This window comes from Poecilia reticulata, linkage group LG21, assembly GCF_000633615.1.
Source record: "Poecilia reticulata strain Guanapo linkage group LG21, Guppy_female_1.0+MT, whole genome shotgun sequence".
NCBI classification, from domain to species: domain Eukaryota; kingdom Metazoa; phylum Chordata; class Actinopteri; order Cyprinodontiformes; family Poeciliidae; genus Poecilia; species Poecilia reticulata.
In genome coordinates this window covers 5,062,592-5,083,079 of record NC_024351.1, presented here as the reverse complement: position 1 = coordinate 5,083,079, position 20,488 = coordinate 5,062,592, and the positions used below count along the sequence as shown (strand labels likewise).

The 20,488-nt window shown below is 38.8% G+C and overlaps 1 protein-coding gene across 1 annotated transcript in view; it reads left to right on the top strand.

The window, feature by feature from the left end:
* Nucleotides 1-20,288, top strand: part of cad (carbamoyl-phosphate synthetase 2, aspartate transcarbamylase, and dihydroorotase) — a 27,026-nt gene extending 6,738 nt beyond the window's left edge. The window contains exons 8-43 of the mRNA XM_008397349.2: nt 179-321; nt 1,066-1,197; nt 1,287-1,520; nt 2,382-2,603; nt 2,682-2,870; nt 3,035-3,159; nt 3,269-3,402; nt 4,066-4,178; nt 4,324-4,488; nt 4,569-4,654; nt 4,734-4,980; nt 5,652-5,750; nt 5,823-6,047; nt 6,122-6,304; nt 6,634-6,852; nt 7,083-7,250; nt 7,330-7,512; nt 7,699-7,803; nt 9,039-9,284; nt 9,368-9,449; nt 10,354-10,520; nt 10,630-10,794; nt 11,627-11,758; nt 11,839-12,040; nt 12,445-12,635; nt 13,698-13,838; nt 13,914-14,003; nt 14,087-14,228; nt 14,768-14,961; nt 15,050-15,124; nt 15,740-15,952; nt 18,140-18,265; nt 18,335-18,490; nt 18,678-18,779; nt 19,447-19,541; nt 19,631-20,288. Of these exons, the coding sequence (XP_008395571.1) occupies nt 179-321; nt 1,066-1,197; nt 1,287-1,520; nt 2,382-2,603; nt 2,682-2,870; nt 3,035-3,159; nt 3,269-3,402; nt 4,066-4,178; nt 4,324-4,488; nt 4,569-4,654; nt 4,734-4,980; nt 5,652-5,750; nt 5,823-6,047; nt 6,122-6,304; nt 6,634-6,852; nt 7,083-7,250; nt 7,330-7,512; nt 7,699-7,803; nt 9,039-9,284; nt 9,368-9,449; nt 10,354-10,520; nt 10,630-10,794; nt 11,627-11,758; nt 11,839-12,040; nt 12,445-12,635; nt 13,698-13,838; nt 13,914-14,003; nt 14,087-14,228; nt 14,768-14,961; nt 15,050-15,124; nt 15,740-15,952; nt 18,140-18,265; nt 18,335-18,490; nt 18,678-18,779; nt 19,447-19,541; nt 19,631-19,730 (5,591 nt within the window). The 3' untranslated portion in view covers nt 19,731-20,288. The remainder of the gene's footprint in view (nt 1-178; nt 322-1,065; nt 1,198-1,286; nt 1,521-2,381; nt 2,604-2,681; nt 2,871-3,034; nt 3,160-3,268; nt 3,403-4,065; nt 4,179-4,323; nt 4,489-4,568; nt 4,655-4,733; nt 4,981-5,651; nt 5,751-5,822; nt 6,048-6,121; nt 6,305-6,633; nt 6,853-7,082; nt 7,251-7,329; nt 7,513-7,698; nt 7,804-9,038; nt 9,285-9,367; nt 9,450-10,353; nt 10,521-10,629; nt 10,795-11,626; nt 11,759-11,838; nt 12,041-12,444; nt 12,636-13,697; nt 13,839-13,913; nt 14,004-14,086; nt 14,229-14,767; nt 14,962-15,049; nt 15,125-15,739; nt 15,953-18,139; nt 18,266-18,334; nt 18,491-18,677; nt 18,780-19,446; nt 19,542-19,630) is intronic.
* Nucleotides 20,289-20,488: the final 200 nt, after the last annotated feature.

The following is a 20,488-nucleotide window of genomic DNA, read 5'->3' as shown; positions in this document are numbered from 1 at the left end:
ATTTTAGGCAATAAAATGTTTATTACTATTATTATAAAATGTAATTATTTACATTTAATTATTTAAAATGTCTTGCATGAAAACTCAGTAGAATGTGACCGTTTTGTTTTATMCGATTAAATTAATTACTGAAATAATCGTTAGTTGCACCCTCATAATTTATGTGTTTTGTTTCCAGTGAAGCAGCGTTTGATGGACCACCTCACATACTCRGGTACCCCAAAGCCCGATGAGGTCGTCAGGCCCAAGAAAGTCCTCATCCTGGGTTCTGGGGGGCTCTCCATCGGACAAGCCGGAGAGTTCGACTACTCCGGATCTCAGGTCCGACATTAAAGAACGGTTCCCTTTAAGATCATTATAATACATCCAAATAAATGTACGCTTATTTTTTACATCCTGGGTTTGTACATTTGCTTTAAATCCTTGATGGTGTTTTTTAAAGCACAGATTAGAAAAAAAGTCCAATCTAATGTTTGATTAAAAGCCTAAATTAGTAAAACGTTATTTACAATCAAAACCACGGATTTTCACACATCTAATAAAAAGAGACATATTTTTATTCAGTGTAAAGTTAAATCTGACTACAAATTTGTTCCCCTCATTTTTATTGTATATTGTGTTTAAGTAATTTGAGCAGGAACTTTATTTACCCACAATTTGCTTGGATTGTTTAAATGTAATGAATATTTACTATTTCTAATGACTTGATGATTTATTGATCATCTTATATATTGTACATCGGACAAAGTTATTAAAATTGGGAGATTATTTTATTAAATTAGAACTTTGTGTGAGACGGAGACATTTCAAATGTAAAATTGTTCTATGTTTTGGTGTAGAATGTAGAATACAGCCACAAAAATATAAATTAGGTCATATAATAATGAACTGAAACTTTTTTTTTTCTTTTTTAAGTTTGTATTGTACTGTTTTTCTCTGATCCTGGAAGAATTTGAAAACTTAGCCTGAAAATGCTTGAATTTTACTGTGGGAAAAATTTACTAACCGKGTAAATTTAAGTATTTATGTCTATTTCTCATTTTAACTCACTATTTTYCTTTGCAGGCTATAAAGGCTCTGAAGGAGGAGAACATCCAGACTGTGTTGATCAACCCCAACATTGCCACTGTGCAGACATCCAAAGGTCTCGCTGACAAAGTTTACTTCCTGCCAATCACACCAGATTAYGTCACTCAGGTGCGGATTCATCGTTTCCCTTCGATACACCAAATAATCACGTAATTGGAGGGAAAGCAGCGACATTAAACGCTGTGTCCCGTCTCCAGGTGATAAAGAACGAGCGTCCGGACGGCGTCCTGCTGACGTTCGGCGGTCAGACYGCGCTGAACTGYGGCGTGGAGCTGACCAAGATGGGYGTCCTGGAAAAGTACAAAGTGAGGGTTCTGGGAACGCCGGTCGCCTCCATCGAGATGACGGAGGACAGGAAGATCTTTGTGGAGAAAATGGAGGAGATCAATGAGCATGTTGCTCCCAGTGAGGCGGCTCTTTCAGTAGAGCAGGTGAGTTAAAAATGTAACTTTGTTTCACGTTAATATTTGTGTACCTGCACAGTTTTTTCCAGACTAAGTGTAATATCCTGTCATCTAAAAGTCGTTTCCATATTTTGTTCTCGCTCCATTATTCATCAATCCAATCACTCATTCATATTTTCCTTTCTCAATTTAACATTAATCCACTCTTTCCATTTCTGTTTATGCAGATTATACATTTAGAAACTGATCTATACAGAAATGTCACATTTAAACTTAATTTATACTTAAAATGTGCAAAAGACGACTAAGAAACTGCAAAAACATGAATCTGGAGATGTTTTTGTTTTTTAAAATGAGATGATTGTGTAATTATGGTCGGGGTTTGACGATAAATCAATTTGATCAGATGTTTGGTTTTTGAAAATGATTTTTTTTTTTAATCTGTTTATTTCACTTTGAATTCAGGTCAATTCTATGACAGAATATTAGGGCCAAACTAAGATCTTTTTGCTTTTATCTTAAAGTTGATTGACCTGGTGACTTCAGATCTTAGTAGCTTTTTTCTGATTAAAACTACTTTTTTTTTTCTCATAATTTTTAAATGTTTTTTTTCTGGTAAAGTTGCATCTTAGTCTGTTAATATTATGACTATCCTCATAATTAAAAATTCTTAAAGCTTTGCTCTAATACTCTGCCTTACAACTCACAGAAAGGATGATAGCCACTTTTTTAAAATAATCCTCTATTTCTGTCATTTGTCATTTCAATTTTAGGAAATAAACGAACACGAAAAGCTTATTAAAATTGTGTCTGGAATGGAAATAACCTGAGATTTTATTTTTAAGATATAATTATCCAGCCCTAGGTCACTTTGAATTTTTCTTCTAGGCGATTGCTGCTGCAGAGCGCCTGGGATTCCCCGTCCTGGTCCGCTCTGCGTTCGCTCTCGGCGGTCTGGGCTCCGGATTCGCCAACAACAGAGAAGAGCTCATCTCCTTGGTGACGTCAGCCTTCGCTCACACCTCTCAGGTCCTTGTAGACAAATCCCTCAAAGGGTGGAAGGAGATCGAGTACGAGGTGGTCCGAGACGCCTACGACAACTGCATCACCGTGAGTACYTTGTGTCAGATTTATTCTACCTGTAAGACCTTGTTTTTACTTTAACTGTCTCTTCCTGCTGCTGTTCAGGTGTGCAACATGGAGAACATCGACCCGCTGGGCATCCACACAGGGGAATCCATCGTTGTGGCTCCCAGTCAGACACTAAACGACCACGAGTACAACATGCTGAGAAACACGGCCATCAAAGTGATCCGACACCTCGGCATCGTGGGAGAGTGCAACATCCAGTATGCTCTGARCCCTGAATCCGATCAGGTACACCACAAGATGCAAACACAAGACGTTTATGAAAAAAAAACTCTGGTTTTTAACAAAATGGCTGCTTATCAATAGGATCAATCAGCTTTATATTAGCTCATTAATTGCATCTCTACCTGTAAACGTGTGCATTGCTGTAATCCTGAATACTCTGTCTGCAGTACTACATCATAGAGGTGAATGCTCGCCTGTCGCGGAGCTCTGCTCTGGCCAGTAAGGCAACTGGTTACCCTTTGGCATATGTAGCAGCTAAACTGGGCCTGGGAATACCGCTGCCCCAACTCAAGTATGTATTTCAACCAACAAATCCTCTAATTTCACAGATTACATTTAAAATGTAATCTTTTTCTTGATATTRTTGCTGCGTCTGATGTGATTTTTGCTTCATCTTTTAGAAATTCGGTCACCAACTCAACCACAGCAAACTTTGAGCCGAGTTTGGACTACTGTGTGGTGAAGGTGCCTCGATGGGATCTCAGCAAGTTCCTGAGGGTTTCCACCAAGATCGGCAGTTCGATGAAGAGCGTTGGTAAGAGAGCATCAATTTTTCAATGTTTTCCTATAATTGTGCATATGTTTGCAACCATTTTCATGTGTGAGTGTAAACCTTGAGTTGGGAAGCGTTGCCAGTGATATTTTAGTCAGAAATCAACTCATTCTGACTAAAATCTCATCTAAAAATGATTTTGCGTTTTTAAAAAAGGTGAAAAAAATAATGAGCATGATTTGCATCCATGAGTTCATAAGTTTATCTTACTGCTATCTCAGTTTCCCAGATCTGTTGTGTGGAAAAAAAAAAGTTATTTGGATTTTCAGACTATTTTCCATCCCATATCTGACAGTCATCCGTCTGCTTGTTTGACCCTCTATCTTCTTGTTCACCCTTCAATCCTTTCATGCATCTGTCTGTCCATTCATCCATATGCTTGTTTGTTCACTCATCTGTTTATCTGTCCAGCCGTTCTTTCCCTCCCATTTGTGTTTGCACATTCCAAATTTAAACCTCTTGCACTGCAAATATGCCCTAACTTCGCATTATTTGCGTATTTATATTTTAAAGAAGACAAAAAAAACACATTTTCGTAGAATCCTTTTTTTGTCTTATTTAAACTCAAATAGCTGCAGGCATTTTTGTCCAGTCATATTCTTTTCATTGAGTTTGAAGATTATTTAAATTTAATTTTCTCCACAGGGGAGGTGATGGCCATCGGCCGCAGCTTTGAGGAGGCCTTTCAGAAAGCTCTCAGGATGGTGGATGAAAACTGTGTCGGCTTCGACCACACCATCAAACCCGTCTCCGAGAAGGTTTGTGAATCCTGCCTGGATTTCCTCACATTTCTTTATTGATTTACAGACTCTTACCAACTTTTATAAATGAATAGATTAATGAAAAGTTGAGCTGTATTTATTTGAGTCAGGTCGTATCTTTCCATCCTTCTCTTTTCTGCAGGAGCTGCAAACTCCCACCGATAAGCGAATCTTTGTTTTGGCGTCTGCGTTCAAAGCCGGCTACTCAGTGGATCAGCTGTATGAGCTCACAAAGATCGACCGTTGGTTCCTGCACAAAATGAAAAACATTGCAGATCACGAGCGACTGCTTGAGAAGTACAACCAGGTAAACTGTTGGATCATTATGAGTTTATCTTTAAAAACTGATTGCACTCTGAATTTTCTTCTTCTTCCTGCTAAATCCAGGTGGAGAGCACCATACCTCTAGAGGTGATGCGTAAGGCGAAGCAGCTGGGCTTCTCGGACAAGCAGATCGCTCTGGCTATTCAGAGGTGGGCAGGAATCAAGCCTTGGATCCAATTTGGTCGTTGTGTTTCTGTTTTTCTTTAAATCAGTTTTCCCTTCCTGTAGTACGGAGCTTGCGGTTAGAAAGTTGCGTCACGATTACTCCATCCTGCCGGTGGTGAAGCAGATCGACACGGTGGCGGCCGAGTGGCCGGCGCATACAAACTACCTCTACCTGACCTACCACGGCACTGAGAACGACCTGAGCTTCAACGAGCCGCACGTCATGGTCATCGGCTCGGGCGTTTACCGCATCGGCAGCAGTGTGGAGTTCGACTGGTGCGCCGTCGGCTGCATCACGGAGCTCCGCAAGGTACCGTCACTGGAAATGGTCGAAATATGGTGCAGTTTTTAAAAGAACGGCTTCACAGTAAGACTGAAAGATCGGATGAATTTATTGACAGTCAACAATAAGCTGAGCAAGAGGCGCACGATATTGCCAAGAAGATAACAGTCAATAACATCACAGACGATACTTTAAAAAAAATTTTTTTATTGGATTTGACCAAACAAATATATAACTTCAAAACACTTTTTATTTTTATTTATTTTCCTCTATGAAATAGTTGCGAGGGTAAGCAAACAGGAAATGGCTTTTCCCCAGTTTAATCATTTTTAAACTGGGGTTTAGATCCATTAAAACTTTTTCTGCTTTATGGATTTGTTGTTTCATCTGAGAAAAATACAAAATTAAACTAAAATTTAAAAGTCTGCAGCGAATGTGTGTGTAATGCTCTTGCAAGTTWGTCATTTTTGAATCCTTTGCTGAAATCGCACAAACCACTTTGACTATAAACAAGATAAGAGAGGTAAACTGCATGATGTTACCAAAGTTATATACTTTATTTCAGAATTTCAGTTTTTCTAAACCTGAGCAGCTTTATAATTATTTTCTTCCTCAGAGATACAGGAGAATTTCCCACCAGGTAGTTTAAAAACAAATTCAACTGAATTCAAGTTATTATGTTGTGAACTTATTTACAGATGGGTTATAAGACCATCATGGTGAACTACAACCCTGAGACGGTCAGTACGGACTACGACATGTGTGACCGACTTTACTTTGATGAAATCTCCTTTGAGGTGAGTCGCCTGTTGAAGCAGATCTCTAAAAGAAACTCTCAGATATTAGGAAGTTTCTTTTACTTTGTTTAGGTGGTGATGGATATCTACGAGAGTGAAAACCCAGAGGGGGTCATCCTCTCCATGGGGGGTCAGCTGCCCAACAACATCGCCATGTCACTGCACCGCCAGCAGTGCCGCATCCTGGGAACGTCACCCGAGTTCATTGACAGCGCAGAGAACAGATTCAAGTTCTCCAGAATGCTGGACACCATCGGGATCAGCCAGCCTCAGTGGAAGGAGCTGTCAGACACAGAGGTACGGCAAGCCGGAGGGACAATCACTTCAGTGCCTTGCTCAGTTTTTTAATTCTTCTTCCTCTCCTCCTGCAGTCTGCTGTGAAGTTTTGTGAGACKGTGGGTTATCCCTGCCTGGTCCGACCCTCCTATGTTCTCAGCGGTGCAGCCATGAACGTGGCGTACAGCGACAGCGACCTTGAGAAATACCTGAGCAGCGCCGTGGCGGTATCCAAAGAACATCCTGTCGTCATCTCTAAATTCATACAGGAAGCAAAGGTGAGTTAAAGCTACAGCTATTGACTTAAAGTTTTATCACATTATTTTGCCGTACCCTTGTGATAACAATAAGTTTGAACKGTATCACACTAGCTGTGTCTCCATTACGCATTTTGACGTTTCAGAAATAAATCGGCTTAATGGAAACATTAGCAGAATATTGACAAAGTTTRTAATTGAAACAGAAATTATATCTCCAYCAATGCAAATACTGCTCTTGAAAATCCTTCCAAYTWWTRWATGATGAACTATACAATAATTACACACTTGTGAAAAACATTGCCTYGGTTTACGGCAATGAAAKTCTCTTATTTTTTGGTGTTTACCAGGAGATAGATGTGGACGCYGTTGCCTGTGACGGGGTCGTGACGGCCATTGCGATTTCTGAACACGTGGAGAACGCTGGTGTGCACTCCGGCGATGCCACCCTGGTGACGCCTCCGCAGGATCTCAACCAGAAAACCATCGAAAGGATYATGATGATCGTTCACGCCATCGGCCAGGAGCTGCAGGTTACCGGACCTTTTAACCTGCAGCTGATCGCCAAGGTGAGCCAGACTTGGGCTTTAAATCCATCGGGCTTTAAATTTGCGGCCTTTGACAATTTGACATTATTAGCTCTTATAAGTACTTAATTAAGAAAATTATTCATCTTATATTAAAGGAATTAAATAACTTTGGATTATGTGGTACATTTCATACCAATTACTGGACACAATATTTAATAATTTCAGTGTTTTTTTTATTTATCAGTGTTAAACTCTTCCCTTCTCTAAAGGACGACCTGCTGAAGGTGATCGAATGCAATGTCCGAGTTTCCCGCTCCTTCCCTTTCGTATCAAAGACGCTGGGAGTGGATCTTGTTGCCCTGGCAACTCAAGTCATCATGGGAGTCGAGGTAGAGCCAGTCGGTCTAATGCGTGGAAAAGGGATTGTGGGAGTTAAGGTAAATAATCCGACTCAAACCCGACATGCTTCTCCTCTCCTTCTGTTAAAACGATAACCGTGTGTCTTCCATCCTCCAGGTTCCCCAGTTCTCCTTCTCTCGCCTCGCYGGGGCCGATGTGGTGCTCGGGGTGGAGATGACCAGCACCGGGGAAGTGGCCTGCTTCGGGGAGAACAGATACGAGGCGTACCTCAAAGCCATGCTCTCCACAGGATTCAAGATCCCCAAGAAGAACATCCTGCTCTCCATCGGCAGCTACAAGGTTTTTAACATGCTTTGAGTTTAACAGACGTTTTTGTGACAATGTGAACAAACCTGTCATATAAAGCTGTAAATAAAGCTAAAATAAAATGTTTTACCAGTAATAGAATAGCTTAGTGTTGGAGTTAAAACTGGAACGGTGTGAGATTGACTTCCTTTTACTGATTCTTGAATTGTGTGGCGTCAGAACAAGAGCGAGCTGCTGCCCACTGTGAAGGCTCTGGAGTCTCTGGGTTACGACCTGTACGCCAGTCTGGGAACTGCCGACTTCTACACAGAGCATGGAATCAAGGTAGGACTCTCAAACTCCGTTTTTCTTTAATACAACAGCTGAAGGAGTTAAAATAACAAAAAAAAACCTGCATCTAAGCACACGCTCTCTGATAAATGCATAACGGAGCAACCAGATGGATATATGCATATTTACTCTTATTAAAAAAATTGTCAAAAATAGCCTAGAAAGTGGTTGATGTGTAGATGGAATAAAGAACTTGATATTCCATACAGTTTATGAAGTAAAATTTGTATGTCAGCATTTTCTAAAGAATCTAAAACTGAGATTTAAAATACAACACTGCAGATATAAGTATTAATCAGCAGGTGGCAGTRTTGCACTGTTAATGAACTTTTTCATATATAGATGCATATGCTGAAGCGATTAATTAAGTGAAATTATCAGATTAATTAACTGGATATTTGCTGAAAGAACAATACACTGATGATGATAATTAAACCAAAACTGTAAAAAAAAAAAAAAAAAAATATGCAGATTTCTATGAATGATTAATTGCCCCTGACATTATTGCGATAATATTATTTTGAGAACATTTTCAAGTAATATGACTAATGGCATAATAATGCAAAGACACATTCTCAGAGATCAAAAAATGTAAATTCTAATCAACGTTTAACACTGGAACTGGAAGACAATTTAAATACTCAAAATAAATAAAGCAGAAACGACAAATAAAATGAACTGTGAAGTTTCTGTAAACAAAAATGTCCTTCAAAAAAGGGGCTAGTTGAGACCAGAGCAACAGACTGGAGACGTTTATCATCCAGTTTTTGTAGAAAGAGAGAAAAGAGAAAACTGATGGAAATTATTGAGCTTGTTTTAATTTATCATGTGATTAATTGCTTATTGCTACGAGCCTACTTCTACCCTGAAGTTCTCAACTCGCAGTTTTAGCTCCAACAGGTTAAAAAAATCTATTAATCAACTTTTGCTTTCCTCTCATAATCCAAAAAACGATAAACAACAAATATATTTTTATCTGCAGATGCATCCTKTGCTACAAATGATCAAGCGTTCACCACAGTAATGTTATATTATTGCATTTTAGGCAATAAAACGTTTATTTTCTCATTTAMAAAAGGARGCAAATTATTTTGYGCTTGTATTTTTCTAATGTATAAAAATGAAAAATCTGAATAATGTGCCAGTATTTCTTTATCCAGTTAATTATCAGAATAATTGTTTACTAGACTAAAGGTCAGTCTGTGTGACCCTCGCCGCCTCCTCTCCAGGTGACTGCGGTGGATTGGCCGTTTGAGGARGATGAGAGCGAAGGCCCCACCAAAGAGCGGCAGCGCAGCATCATGAACTACCTGGAGGAGAACCACTTCGAACTGGTCATCAACCTCTCCATGAGGAACAGCGGCGGCCGGCGCCTGTCCTCCTTCGTCACCAAGGGTTACCGGACCAGGCGGATGGCCGTGGACTACTCTGTCCCGCTCATCATTGACATCAAATGCACCAAGCTCTTTGTTCAGGTAACCTGGCACGTTTCCAGGCGATGCTTGTAAAACCTGCTGGGCGGGATCTGAAAATATTCACGTGACGGATTTGTTTGCAGGCTCTGCGTCAGATCGGTCGATCGCCGCCTGTGAAAACTCACATCGACTGCATGACTTCCCAAACACTCGTCCGTCTGCCTGGTGAGTTGCTACTGAATACCCTCAGATTGCCTGCAGCGTGAATATAAAAAGTGTCGAATATTTTTGTTTTGTTCTCTGTCTCAGCTGATTTAAACGGACTATCCATACATTTTATTTTATTATTTCCTTTTAAAGTCAACACATTACATTTTAAATCATTCCTTTTCACTTTTAAATCTTTCTGTTGTGTTTTGTATAAAGTGGAGCTTCAATGTTTTGGTCTGTGTCTCCACATTTTGACCTTTGTACTGAGGTGTGTCTGAGAGCAGCCTGTCTCTTTAAATGCAGCTCTGGCACTTCCAGTGAAGGAGAAATAATAAACACTGCTGGCCTGTCGCCCAACAATAAGCAATAAATCTATGATTAATTAAAATTAACTCGATAATTTCCATTTGGAATATTTATTGTTTTTTTCTTTTCACCAAAAACTGGATGATAAAAGTCTTCAGTCGGGTTCTTTGGTCTCAACTAGCCCCCTTTTTTAAAGATATTTTTGTTTCCAGGAACTTAATTCATTTAATTTGGTGTTTTTGTTGTTTTATTTATTTTGAATATTWAACMGTTCTTCCAGTTCCAGTGTTAATTTCTTTTCAAGAATTTAAAGTTTGTTGATCTTTGAGAATGTGTTCTTTAATTATTTTTGCCATTCACAATATTTTACTTGAAAATAGTGTCAAAAATAATATTATTATTGTTTGTCGCATTAACTTCTGGGCACTAAACTTAAGTTAAAGTACAAATAAACACAGATTTTCCAAATGTTAAATCTTATAAACAGCAAATACAATTAATTGATAAAATTGATTTAAAGCCCAGCTCTAATATAAATAAATTTTCTGTAGAAATTATTACCTGTTAGCCTATTAATGCACCATAAAATGACCARTTTGCTGTTGATCTCCAGGTCTAATTGATGTCCATGTTCACCTCCGGGAACCCGGTGCCACCCATAAGGAGGATTTCTCCTCCGGCACGGCCGCCGCTCTAGCAGGAGGCGTCACTCTGGTGTGTGCCATGCCCAACACGTCGCCTGCCATCACAGACGCCAGCACTCTGGCGCTGGCACAGAAGGTACGCCTCCAGACAAAAATCATTTGRAGTAGATAAACATCTGTAAAAAGTCTTTTGTATAACCAAAACTAGGAGTATTTGATCAGTTGAATGTGTAATGTGTCATCAGCTTGCCAAAGCGGGCTGCCGCTGTGACTACGCCCTGTATGTTGGCGCTGCTTCAGGCAACGCTACCACCCTGCCATCCGTCGCTGCCCAGACTGCAGGTCTGAAGATGTACCTGAACGACACCTACTCCACCCTCAAGATGGACAACGTCTCTCTGTGGATGGAGGTTGGTTAAATCAAATCATATCATCCAAAAAGTGCAGATGTTTTCTGAGAGTTTTCACCTCAAAGCTCTGYACCAGAGACTGTTAGAAAAAATAGTTTATTTTTTCACATTTTTGTTCAAAGAATTTATATGAGAGACCATCTTTAAATTGTTATTTTTGTACTTTCTTGCAACACAGTCCCTTATGGAAAGTATAATTTTAAGAGGAGTGATGCATCTCAAAACTTTATTCGCTTTATCCGCATTTTGGTAAATGAAAACATGAAACCTTAGTTTTGCTTTTCATAACTGCTTCTTTTAAATTTAGTTTGAAAAGATGCAAACTATTTACATTTCTTTAATATGTTCTAGTTATTTTAAGTATTTTACAAAAGAATGAAATTATTGTATTAAAATCCTTTAAAGGCACATTTTTACTTTCTTAAAGGGGGATGTTAAAAAAAAAAAATATATATATATATAATAATGTTTTTCCCTTATCAAAAACATTTTTTGAGCTTCCGCCTCACAGAGCAGCTCTTCCCTATGTCTCCCTCTCTCAGCTCCTTCAGACTAGTCAGCAGTCATTAGCAAGCATCTGGTGGAACTGTGCTTCTGCTGAGCTCATTACAGGAGCTACTTATCAGTGAAACACTGGTAAAARCKTTGATAATGGGTTAATAGAGGAGCCATTGTTGTCATGACTTCCTGAAGTCAGAGTTTCTGAAAGAGCATCAATTTTAAAGAGCCAAAGGCTCTAAGTTATAAAATCAAATTTCTTTCAAGTCATATTTGATGAGCAGCATTTTTATAAGAACTGAAATTAAAATAGTTACTTGATCATTCTTTGCAGCACTTTGAGAACTGGCCCAAGCAGATGCCCATCGTCGCTCACGCTGAGAAGCAAACTGTTGCTGCCATCCTGATGGTGGCGCAGCTCTACCAGCGTCCCGTCCACATCTGCCACGTGGCCAAAAAGGAGGAGGTAAGTCACCGTTCAAATCCAGCTGGACGGTGCAGACCTAACATCTATAAATTTGCCATCATCGATGCGTTGTTTTGTAGATCCTGGTCATCCGAGCCGCTAAGCAGAAGGGCATCCAGGTGACGTGTGAGGTGGCCCCTCATCACCTCTTCCTGTGCGAGGAAAACGTGACGGAGATCGGAGAGGGGCGAGCGCAGGTCCGACCCATGCTGGGAGCCCGCGAAGACATGGAGGCGCTGTGGGAAAACCTGGACGTTATAGACTGCTTCGCTACGGATCACGGTTAGTGAGCGCCAATTTTAGGCTGTTTCACAAAGAAAGTATTTTTTAAGGGGATCTATTCTGCAAAATTCATATTTTGCACATTTTTATACTTCCATTTTAGTCTCAACTGCTTCTAAAAACACCCCAAGCGCCAGGGGTGGGCATTTATTGTATCGTTTACCATTTATTGCAATTTTATTAATTTAGATTTATTGCTTTTACCATAAATTACAATCAATGCTGCTTAAAATCGCTCACAGCTATCCGTGTTGTTGGGATTAGTTTTCTCCACTGTTTGTTCAATGAGGGTTTCAATAGGTATCAATTAGTGAACGTATAGTGAACATATTTTGTAGAGCCTATAGACCTATTCTAAGGAAGCACAACAGGTCACCTTTAGTTTTATTTCCTTTTGTCGACAGCTCCTCACTCCGTAGAGGAGAAGAGCGCCGAGCGTCCTCCTCCCGGTTACCCCGGCCTGGAAACGATGCTGCCGCTCCTGCTGACCGCCGTCAGCGATGGCCGCCTCACTCTAGATGACATCATCAGACGTCTCTATGACAACCCCCGCAAGATTTTCAACCTGCCTGTCCAGGAAAACACCTACATAGAGGTACGTCATTAAGGCTGTGGCTCTTTTCTTACCAAGAATCTTGAAGATTCCCACAGGAACTGTAAAAGAAGGAGAATTACACATATTAAAGAAATGGTGTGACAAAAATAATAATAAACAAAATTGTGGCAAGCTAAAATTTTAATAAGTAGTAACAAGATAATGTAAAATATATGTTGCTCATGATCAAATGTATTGACATAGATTAAGTGTATGAAATCTGATTTTTTTTTTTCATATTAATAATGTAAAAACTTAAAAAGTCAAACACCATTGTAACATTGAATAAAATAAAAAATATTTGAATTATTGTGTGGAGATCTGATGCATGTAGACAGGTTATAAAGCCAACATAACCTGTCTACATGCATCAGGAGAAAGTTATCCACTTTATAACTTAACCAGATTTCCATCCAACTAATTAAATATTTCTTACAATTATACAACTGTATGCCTTTGTAGAGTGCAGGAGTGCATTGACTACATATTTTTTTCTAATAATCTTCCAAGTTTTATACAGACATGGTTCAGAATTAAAGAAAAAAACTGAAAGAGAACGGTTTGTAAAAAAAAATAAAAAAAATAAACTGAATGTTTGGGTGAATATTAAAAGCAATTGTTCTTAAGTTCTTCAGGTGTGGAATAATTTGTAAGGGGTTGAAACTGTTTTTCACTCTTTAAATAAAAAAATTTATTAAAATTATTGGCTAAACAAGTACAATAAATTTTGATTATGATTGTTTATATTCTTTTACGYGTTTGTCTACAGACTCAACTGAAATTACTTGGATATAAAATATACAGGAAAGATTCTGCTATTTTRGATGTACAACAAATACTTTTTTCAGTACACACTTTGTTTTCTTGCATTAACAGAAATTTAAACATTGTTTATTTCTTTATTAGTTTTGTCTTGGAAAGAAAAACGGATACGTACAACAAGTTGGAATACTTATTTCATTTTGTTTGTGTTTTATTGTGTATTAAAAGGTTAAAAAATGACTGAAATAATAATCTGAAGTAATTCTACTTTAAATATTTTCTTGTTTTTTTTAATTTCAGGTAGATTTGGAGCAAGAGTGGGTTATTCCTCAGTCCATGCAGTTTACCAAGTCCAAGTGGACTCCGTTCCAAGGCCTGAAGGTGAAGGGTAAAGTTCTGCGCGTTGTCCTGCGAGGAGAGGTGGCCTACATCGACGGACAGGTCGGCTTCTTGCTCCACATCATCTGTGTCATTAATGTTTTATTGAGTTTAAAGTAAAATATCTGTGTTCTCCAGGTTCTGGTGCCTCCTGGTTACGGTGAGGATGTGAAGACCTGGCCTACTGCKTCCATACACTCAGCTGAACCAGTTAAAGACATCCCACTGGTATTCAACCTGAAACCCTAGAAGAAAAAAATAAGTTTCTTGAGATTATTTTTATTCAGAAAGTTTGTTTCCTGTTCCATCAGTCTCCGGAGCGACTGCGTCCGACTCCTCCTCGTGAAGGACACGTCCGGGCCAGACCTCCGAGTCCCAGACGCGCTCCGGGAGAGTCCCGTTTCCTGCTGCCGCCAAGACTCCACCGTTCCTCTGATCCTGGTCTGCCACCAGGTACTACAATACCCATCATGCCTCARCACGGTCAAACCTGCTGTCAATAGATCTGTCCGTATATTAATTTKGATTTCAAAAAGCTGTCATTTTTAGTGAACGTTTAACACTTGAACTAGGAGACATTTTAAATATCCAAAACAAATGGGGGAAAACAACTGAAACGACAAATGAAATTAATACTGAAGTCTGTAAACAAATGTGCCCTTCAAAAATGAAGCTAGGTGAGACCAAAGCACCAAACTGAAGCCTTGTGTCAGTGCTTGGTAGAAAGAGACATGGGAAAAATAAACACTTATGCAAATGGAAATTATGAAGCTTGTTTTAATTTATCATGCAATTATTTTATTGATCATTGCAACAGGCTTAATGCCGACATAGGAGACAGAAATGCATCAACTCTTTTTGTAAAAACAAAAAACAAACCCAACTTAAACCTGCACAAAAACGTTTTTTGATGGGAATACAGTTACTGTGAGTTGTTCCAGAGGAACGGCTTTGTTCATGGACTGCTGCTTGTGTTTTACTGACTCCTGTAGACCTGACCATGGTCCTGCCTTCCAGTGCTGGTGACGCCTACAGTCATCCTCCGCCTCTGTCCAGGCTGCTCTCCCCTCTGTCCGAGTCCAAACAGGTGACTCCTTCCCAGGTGCCCCACTTCCAGACGTCTCCCCTGCTTCACCCACTGGTGGGCCAGCACATCCTGACTGTCAGCCAGTTCAGTAAAGAGCAGGTACCTCCATGACAAAAACTCATGCAGGACATGAATATGACTRTAGTTCTGTTAAATCACAATCAAATTTCCTTTTTGTCTCCTTCAGATGTCCCACCTTTTTAATGTTGCTCACACTTTGCGGTTGTTGGTTCAGAAAGAGAGAAGCCTGGAAATCTTAAAGGTAACTTATCTTAGGACGTGTTATGCAGAATTCACATTTTTCACGTTTTTGACCTTYYGTTTGTGCTTCTACAAACAGCCCAAGCATGAAAAAACAAACATCTAGTCGTTTTCTTGCCATAAATTAATGTTTTTTGGTCTCAACATGTGTTAAAAGCCAAAGAATGAAAATGTTAAGACTTTTGAAAGTGGAGACTTCTRATATTTAATGGAAAATTGTTCCATAACTTAAATATGAAATAAATAAGATATAAAATCASATTTGCATGTGCTGTACAATGGCTGATGGAAAAGTCAGGAGTTTTGTTGCTGACTTTACCATCCAGAAACCACTTTCTGTGTTCTTGTTGACTGTGCAGGAGGTTCCACTTCTGCTTTTGAAAGACGTACAGCTGTATAATTGCGCATCTGTTTGCAGCCATTTTCACATGTGATTGTAAACGTTGAGTTTGGGGGACGAGGCCAGCAGCAGCTTAAGTGACAGAGACCCCCAAACAACTCAACAGACTAAAATCTAATAGCCATTGACCTATCCTAACATGTCCGAAGAATAATTAAAGATCACCTTTAACGTTTATATCTTCTGTCTAATTGTTGTTCTACCCTCCACTATCAGGGTAAAGTCATGGCGTCCATGTTCTACGAGGTCAGCACTCGAACCAGCAGCTCCTTTGCAGCAGCCATGCAGCGTCTAGGCGGCTCCGTCGTGCATTTCAGCGACTCCACGTCTTCCTCCCAGAAGGGCGAGTCGCTGGCAGACTCTGTTCAGACCATGTGCTGCTACGCTGACGTCCTGGTGCTGCGACACCCGACTCCCGGAGCTGTGGAGGTGGGTTTCTGGATCAACACACATTCTTAAAAACGTCAGACAAGACGGCACTTTCAAGGTTTTAAATTACATTTTATAATCATTAAGTTTAACTTTATTCCAATTTARAACATGAAAACAAGAGAAGCAAGTTTAGCCACATGGATTCTGAACATTTAAGAACATATTTTGTTTATATTTTCAATKTAAAGGAACATTTTACATTTTGTGAAGGAGAGTTACAAGTAGTTGGGACTAAAGGTGAAAATWATWTTTTTTTTGCCATAAACTGGAATCACACCTCTCTCCTTTTTAAAAGGTTAATGAAATGTACATTGTCTCAATATAAATAAATAAGCAATTAATTTCCTCCTGTAGTTATTTGGTTAAATGCAAAGAAAAGATAATTGTCCTTTTAGAGCTGCTGTTAACCATCCTGCCAAAATCAAACACTTATTCTAAATATTTTTTCCTTTTTTTTTCGTTTTGGCTCTTTTTTTGTTTGTTTATAACATAAATATTTCATGAATACATTTAGTTGTTTGTATTGCATTTGAATGAGTTTTGATCAGCTGTTGGTGTTGACAGTCTGGAAGAACCTTTTTGTGCAGATCAGGCTGAAGACACATTTTCATAAAACAATGACAAACTGAGAAGTTTTTGCAGATGAAAATTAAACATGTCTGCTCGTTTTATGTCATATCTGGAAAAACTTAACTTCCCCAATCAATTAGTTTCTTAGGTTTTATTTTCTTACTCTAGTTCAGTAGATCAGTGTGGATGGGAAGTCTTCAACATTCAGGCGGTAAGGAGTTTTTTTAAATCAAAGATTTAAGTGGAAGAAGCTTTGGCTGAGTGCTTTGCTCTTAAATTGTCAAACGCTAACATTACCTGCAGTTTTTTCCACTGACATTTATTAATTTGTACCAAGACGTTTAACATAGAACTGCTGGAAAGCTTTTGTCTTTGGCTTTGTGTGTTTTTCTTGTTGATATAGCACGATAACTCAATTCTTGCTATCTGTCATCTCGAAGCCAAGGGCAGACGGCCGCCTATCGGCAAAACATAACCTGCAGTTGCTCTGACAGATCACTGCCTGTTTCTCATTAATTTGCTTTTAAATGTTTAGATTAGAGGTTCGTGCTTCTATTTTTGAAGTTTTATGGTTTAGGTCAGTCTAAAAGAGCAGAAGAGATATACCTGTCAGTGCTGATCTTGATTCTTCCCAAGTCTGCCAGACATCAGACATACAAACAGATTTTTGTAGCTCTTGCTTTTCTAAACATTTAAATGCAACAAACACTTAGAAAACTATCGGATTCGTATCTGATTTAGGGTATTTATACACCTGTTAAGAGAACCAAAGATACAACCATTGTTAGATTTTCAGCTGGTGCGATTCTCTTTCACGCTGCACCATGTCAAACCAACTAAACCCTTTGAGCAACCTGTTCCCCTCCTCACCTGTGGGGGCGCTGCATCAAGAACTTCGAAGGAAACTATACAAAAACCTCTGAAGAAGACACTGAGTGAAACTTTCTTCTTCACCAAATGGAAGCAGATTTTGTGAAGCTCGTGGGGTCAGATTTAGTAGCGGTAGTAAGATTTCTTTTGTGTCTTTGGTAAAAGACCACAAGCCACTTCTTTTGCATTTGTTTTGATTGAATTTACCCAGAATGCCTGGCGGTGTCTTCCGCTTCCTGCTTTTGTAGTAGTCTCCTGTCTGCTTGGTGTTCACGTATGCATTTGCAGYACATCAGTTCACTTCAACCAAACCGAAACCGAGGTTTGTAGGCAGACCAGAGTTCGATTGTRCATTCACACCTCCACAGTCRACTCAGACTTTCTAGGCAAACAARCTAGAGTTCAATTAAAGCTCACTGAACAGGGCTGGTGTGAATGTCTTCTTGATGCYACTTATGGAAGTAGCACARAAAATGTTTTTTGGAAGTCRAATACGGGACAAAAAAGAATCWGATTTGGGTGGCATTTGCTTGCTGTGACTAAAACTTTAAAACAAGCATGATTTTAACCTAAACGCTCATTTTACAGCAAAATGCAAATATTTTTGGAATCTTTGGAAATTACTAYGAAAATGATCTAGATTACAAGTTAGACAGAAACCTAGACCAGTCCTCTGCAGGTCACKTTCTAGCTGYWTGATTTGTGAACCAGTTTAATAKTTTAATTGTTATATTTTATCTGCAGAATGCATCCCGTCACTGCCGTAAACCAGTGATAAATGCYGGCGATGGCGTGGGGGAACATCCCACCCAGGCCCTGCTGGAYGTCTTCACCATCAGGGAGGAGCTTGGGACGGTCAACGGGATGACGGTAAAACCCGGGAAACTCAGATCCTGATCTGGATCAGGAGCACAACACTTACGGTTTGTTTTCTGCTAGATCACGATGGTTGGAGACCTGAAACATGGCCGCACCGTTCACTCTCTGGCCAAGCTGCTGACTCAGTACCGCATCACTCTGCGCTACGTAGCGCCTAAAAACCTCCACATGCCTGCAGAGATCATCAGCTATGTGGCTTCGAAGGGAATCAAGCAGGTGAGTAAACACATTGCCAATCTAGTGTTTTTTGTTTAGTTTCTGGTGCAGATGTATTGAAACTAACTTAAAATACATTTTTAACCAAAATACTTTAAGATTTTGTGTTTTTGCAGTGCACAGATGAACCCAGGGTGTAAAAATGGCTTCCAGCATATTAAACTGATTAGTTTTACTTTTGTAACAGGAAGAGTTTGACAGCATTGAGGAAGCTCTGCCTGAGACGGACGTCCTCTACATGACGAGGATCCAGAAGGAGAGATTCGGATCTGAGGATGAGTACAAAGCTGTAAGTTGGGTTTTAGTTTTAAACATTTAGAGAAAATTATGAAGTAGAGCTGCAACTAATGATTATTGTTGAAATTGATTAATCTATCAATTATTCTGACGATTAATAAGAATGAAAAATGGCACGTTCTGCAGTTTTTTATTGAACCATTTATTAGAAATACATAAAAAGATATGACAAACTAATAATTAACATGTTATTATAGCCCAATACTGTAACATTCCTCTAGTAAATTAGAACCAAGTGAAGCTAAAATTACCACGTGAGACGCTAAAGCAGATTTACAGGCAATATAATGTGCTTTTTATTTTAAATGTAAAATTTACATTCTTTGTACAGTTTTTTCTCTTTTGTTTGGGGTTTTTGTGATTAATAATTACTAAATTAGTTAATGATTATTCCAATAATCCATTAAGTAACATTATATTGCCTAATGTGCAATAACATGCTGTTAGTAAATCTGAATTAACTGAAGCTGAAACTATACCGCCTGAGAAAATTTGGTTGTGTTTTTTCCACCAAATGGCTTTTTTTTTTTGAGTCTCTAAACTCAGGTTAGCGATTAATAAACTACTAAATTAGTTGTTGATTATTTTAATATTGATTCATCACGATAAATCGTTCCATTCCAGTTATGAAGATCCTTAATTTCTTGTGTTTTTATTAGTGTTTTGGTCAGTTCATCCTCACTCCTCACATCATGACTGTTGCCAAAAAGAAAATGGTGGTGATGCATCCACTGCCCAGGGTCAACGAAATCAGGTGAGTTCCTTTTTTTACTGTGCAGCGAAACTCGTTTAAAAAAACAAAAACTTTCCAGAGTAACTTAACTTTTTCTTTTGTCTCGTCAGTCCGGAGGTGGATACAGACCCCAGGGCTGCATATTTCCGGCAAGCTGAGAACGGCATGTATATCAGAATGGCCCTCCTGGCCACCGTACTTGGCAAATAAATCTATATTCTAATTATTTGTACCACAACGAGTGAAAGTTTGGAGCGCTACATCGCAGTATTTCTATGTTTTTTCCTGAAAATCTGTAAATTATTAGCAAGATGACAGAACACATTGTAGATTAGTTTTAGAGTTAGTTTCTAAGATGCTGTTTTAATATTTCACTTCTACGTGTTGTTTTCCTATTTGAAGCCATTTGGTGGGTGCTGGTGGGATTCTTAAAGGAATTTGAGAAGAAATTATTCCTTTATGCTTATGAAATGCATATTCTGTTGGCTCGTGGGACCAGTTAAAGTCCTACTAATACTGGTTCTGCTCTGATGAATCACGATACCTGCTGTTGGGGAAAATGCACATTTTCTGCTAGAATATTCCTTAAAACTTGACCAGTGGAAATAGAAAAACACAGGTGTTCCTTAACCACTGCCTGTTCATAAGTATCAACTGTTACTGTCTATGGTTTCTTGTTCTGTAACTACTTAAAAAAAAAAGTTTTTTAGTCCAAATGTATATCAGAAGAAGTGTTGTTAAACCTGAAATAAAAAATATCCAAAGCTATTTTAAAAATTGGAGTCAGAATAATTTGAACCGCACATGGGTAGCAATGTTTAAAATAAAGACTTCAAACAGGAAAAAAATATATATTTACAAATTATCCTATTTCAGGTTGCATCTTTGTTCATTGGATTTAATTTAAATGCATTTACAGTTCCACAAAAACAAATAGTTCAATAAATAAAATAACTGAAATGCAAATG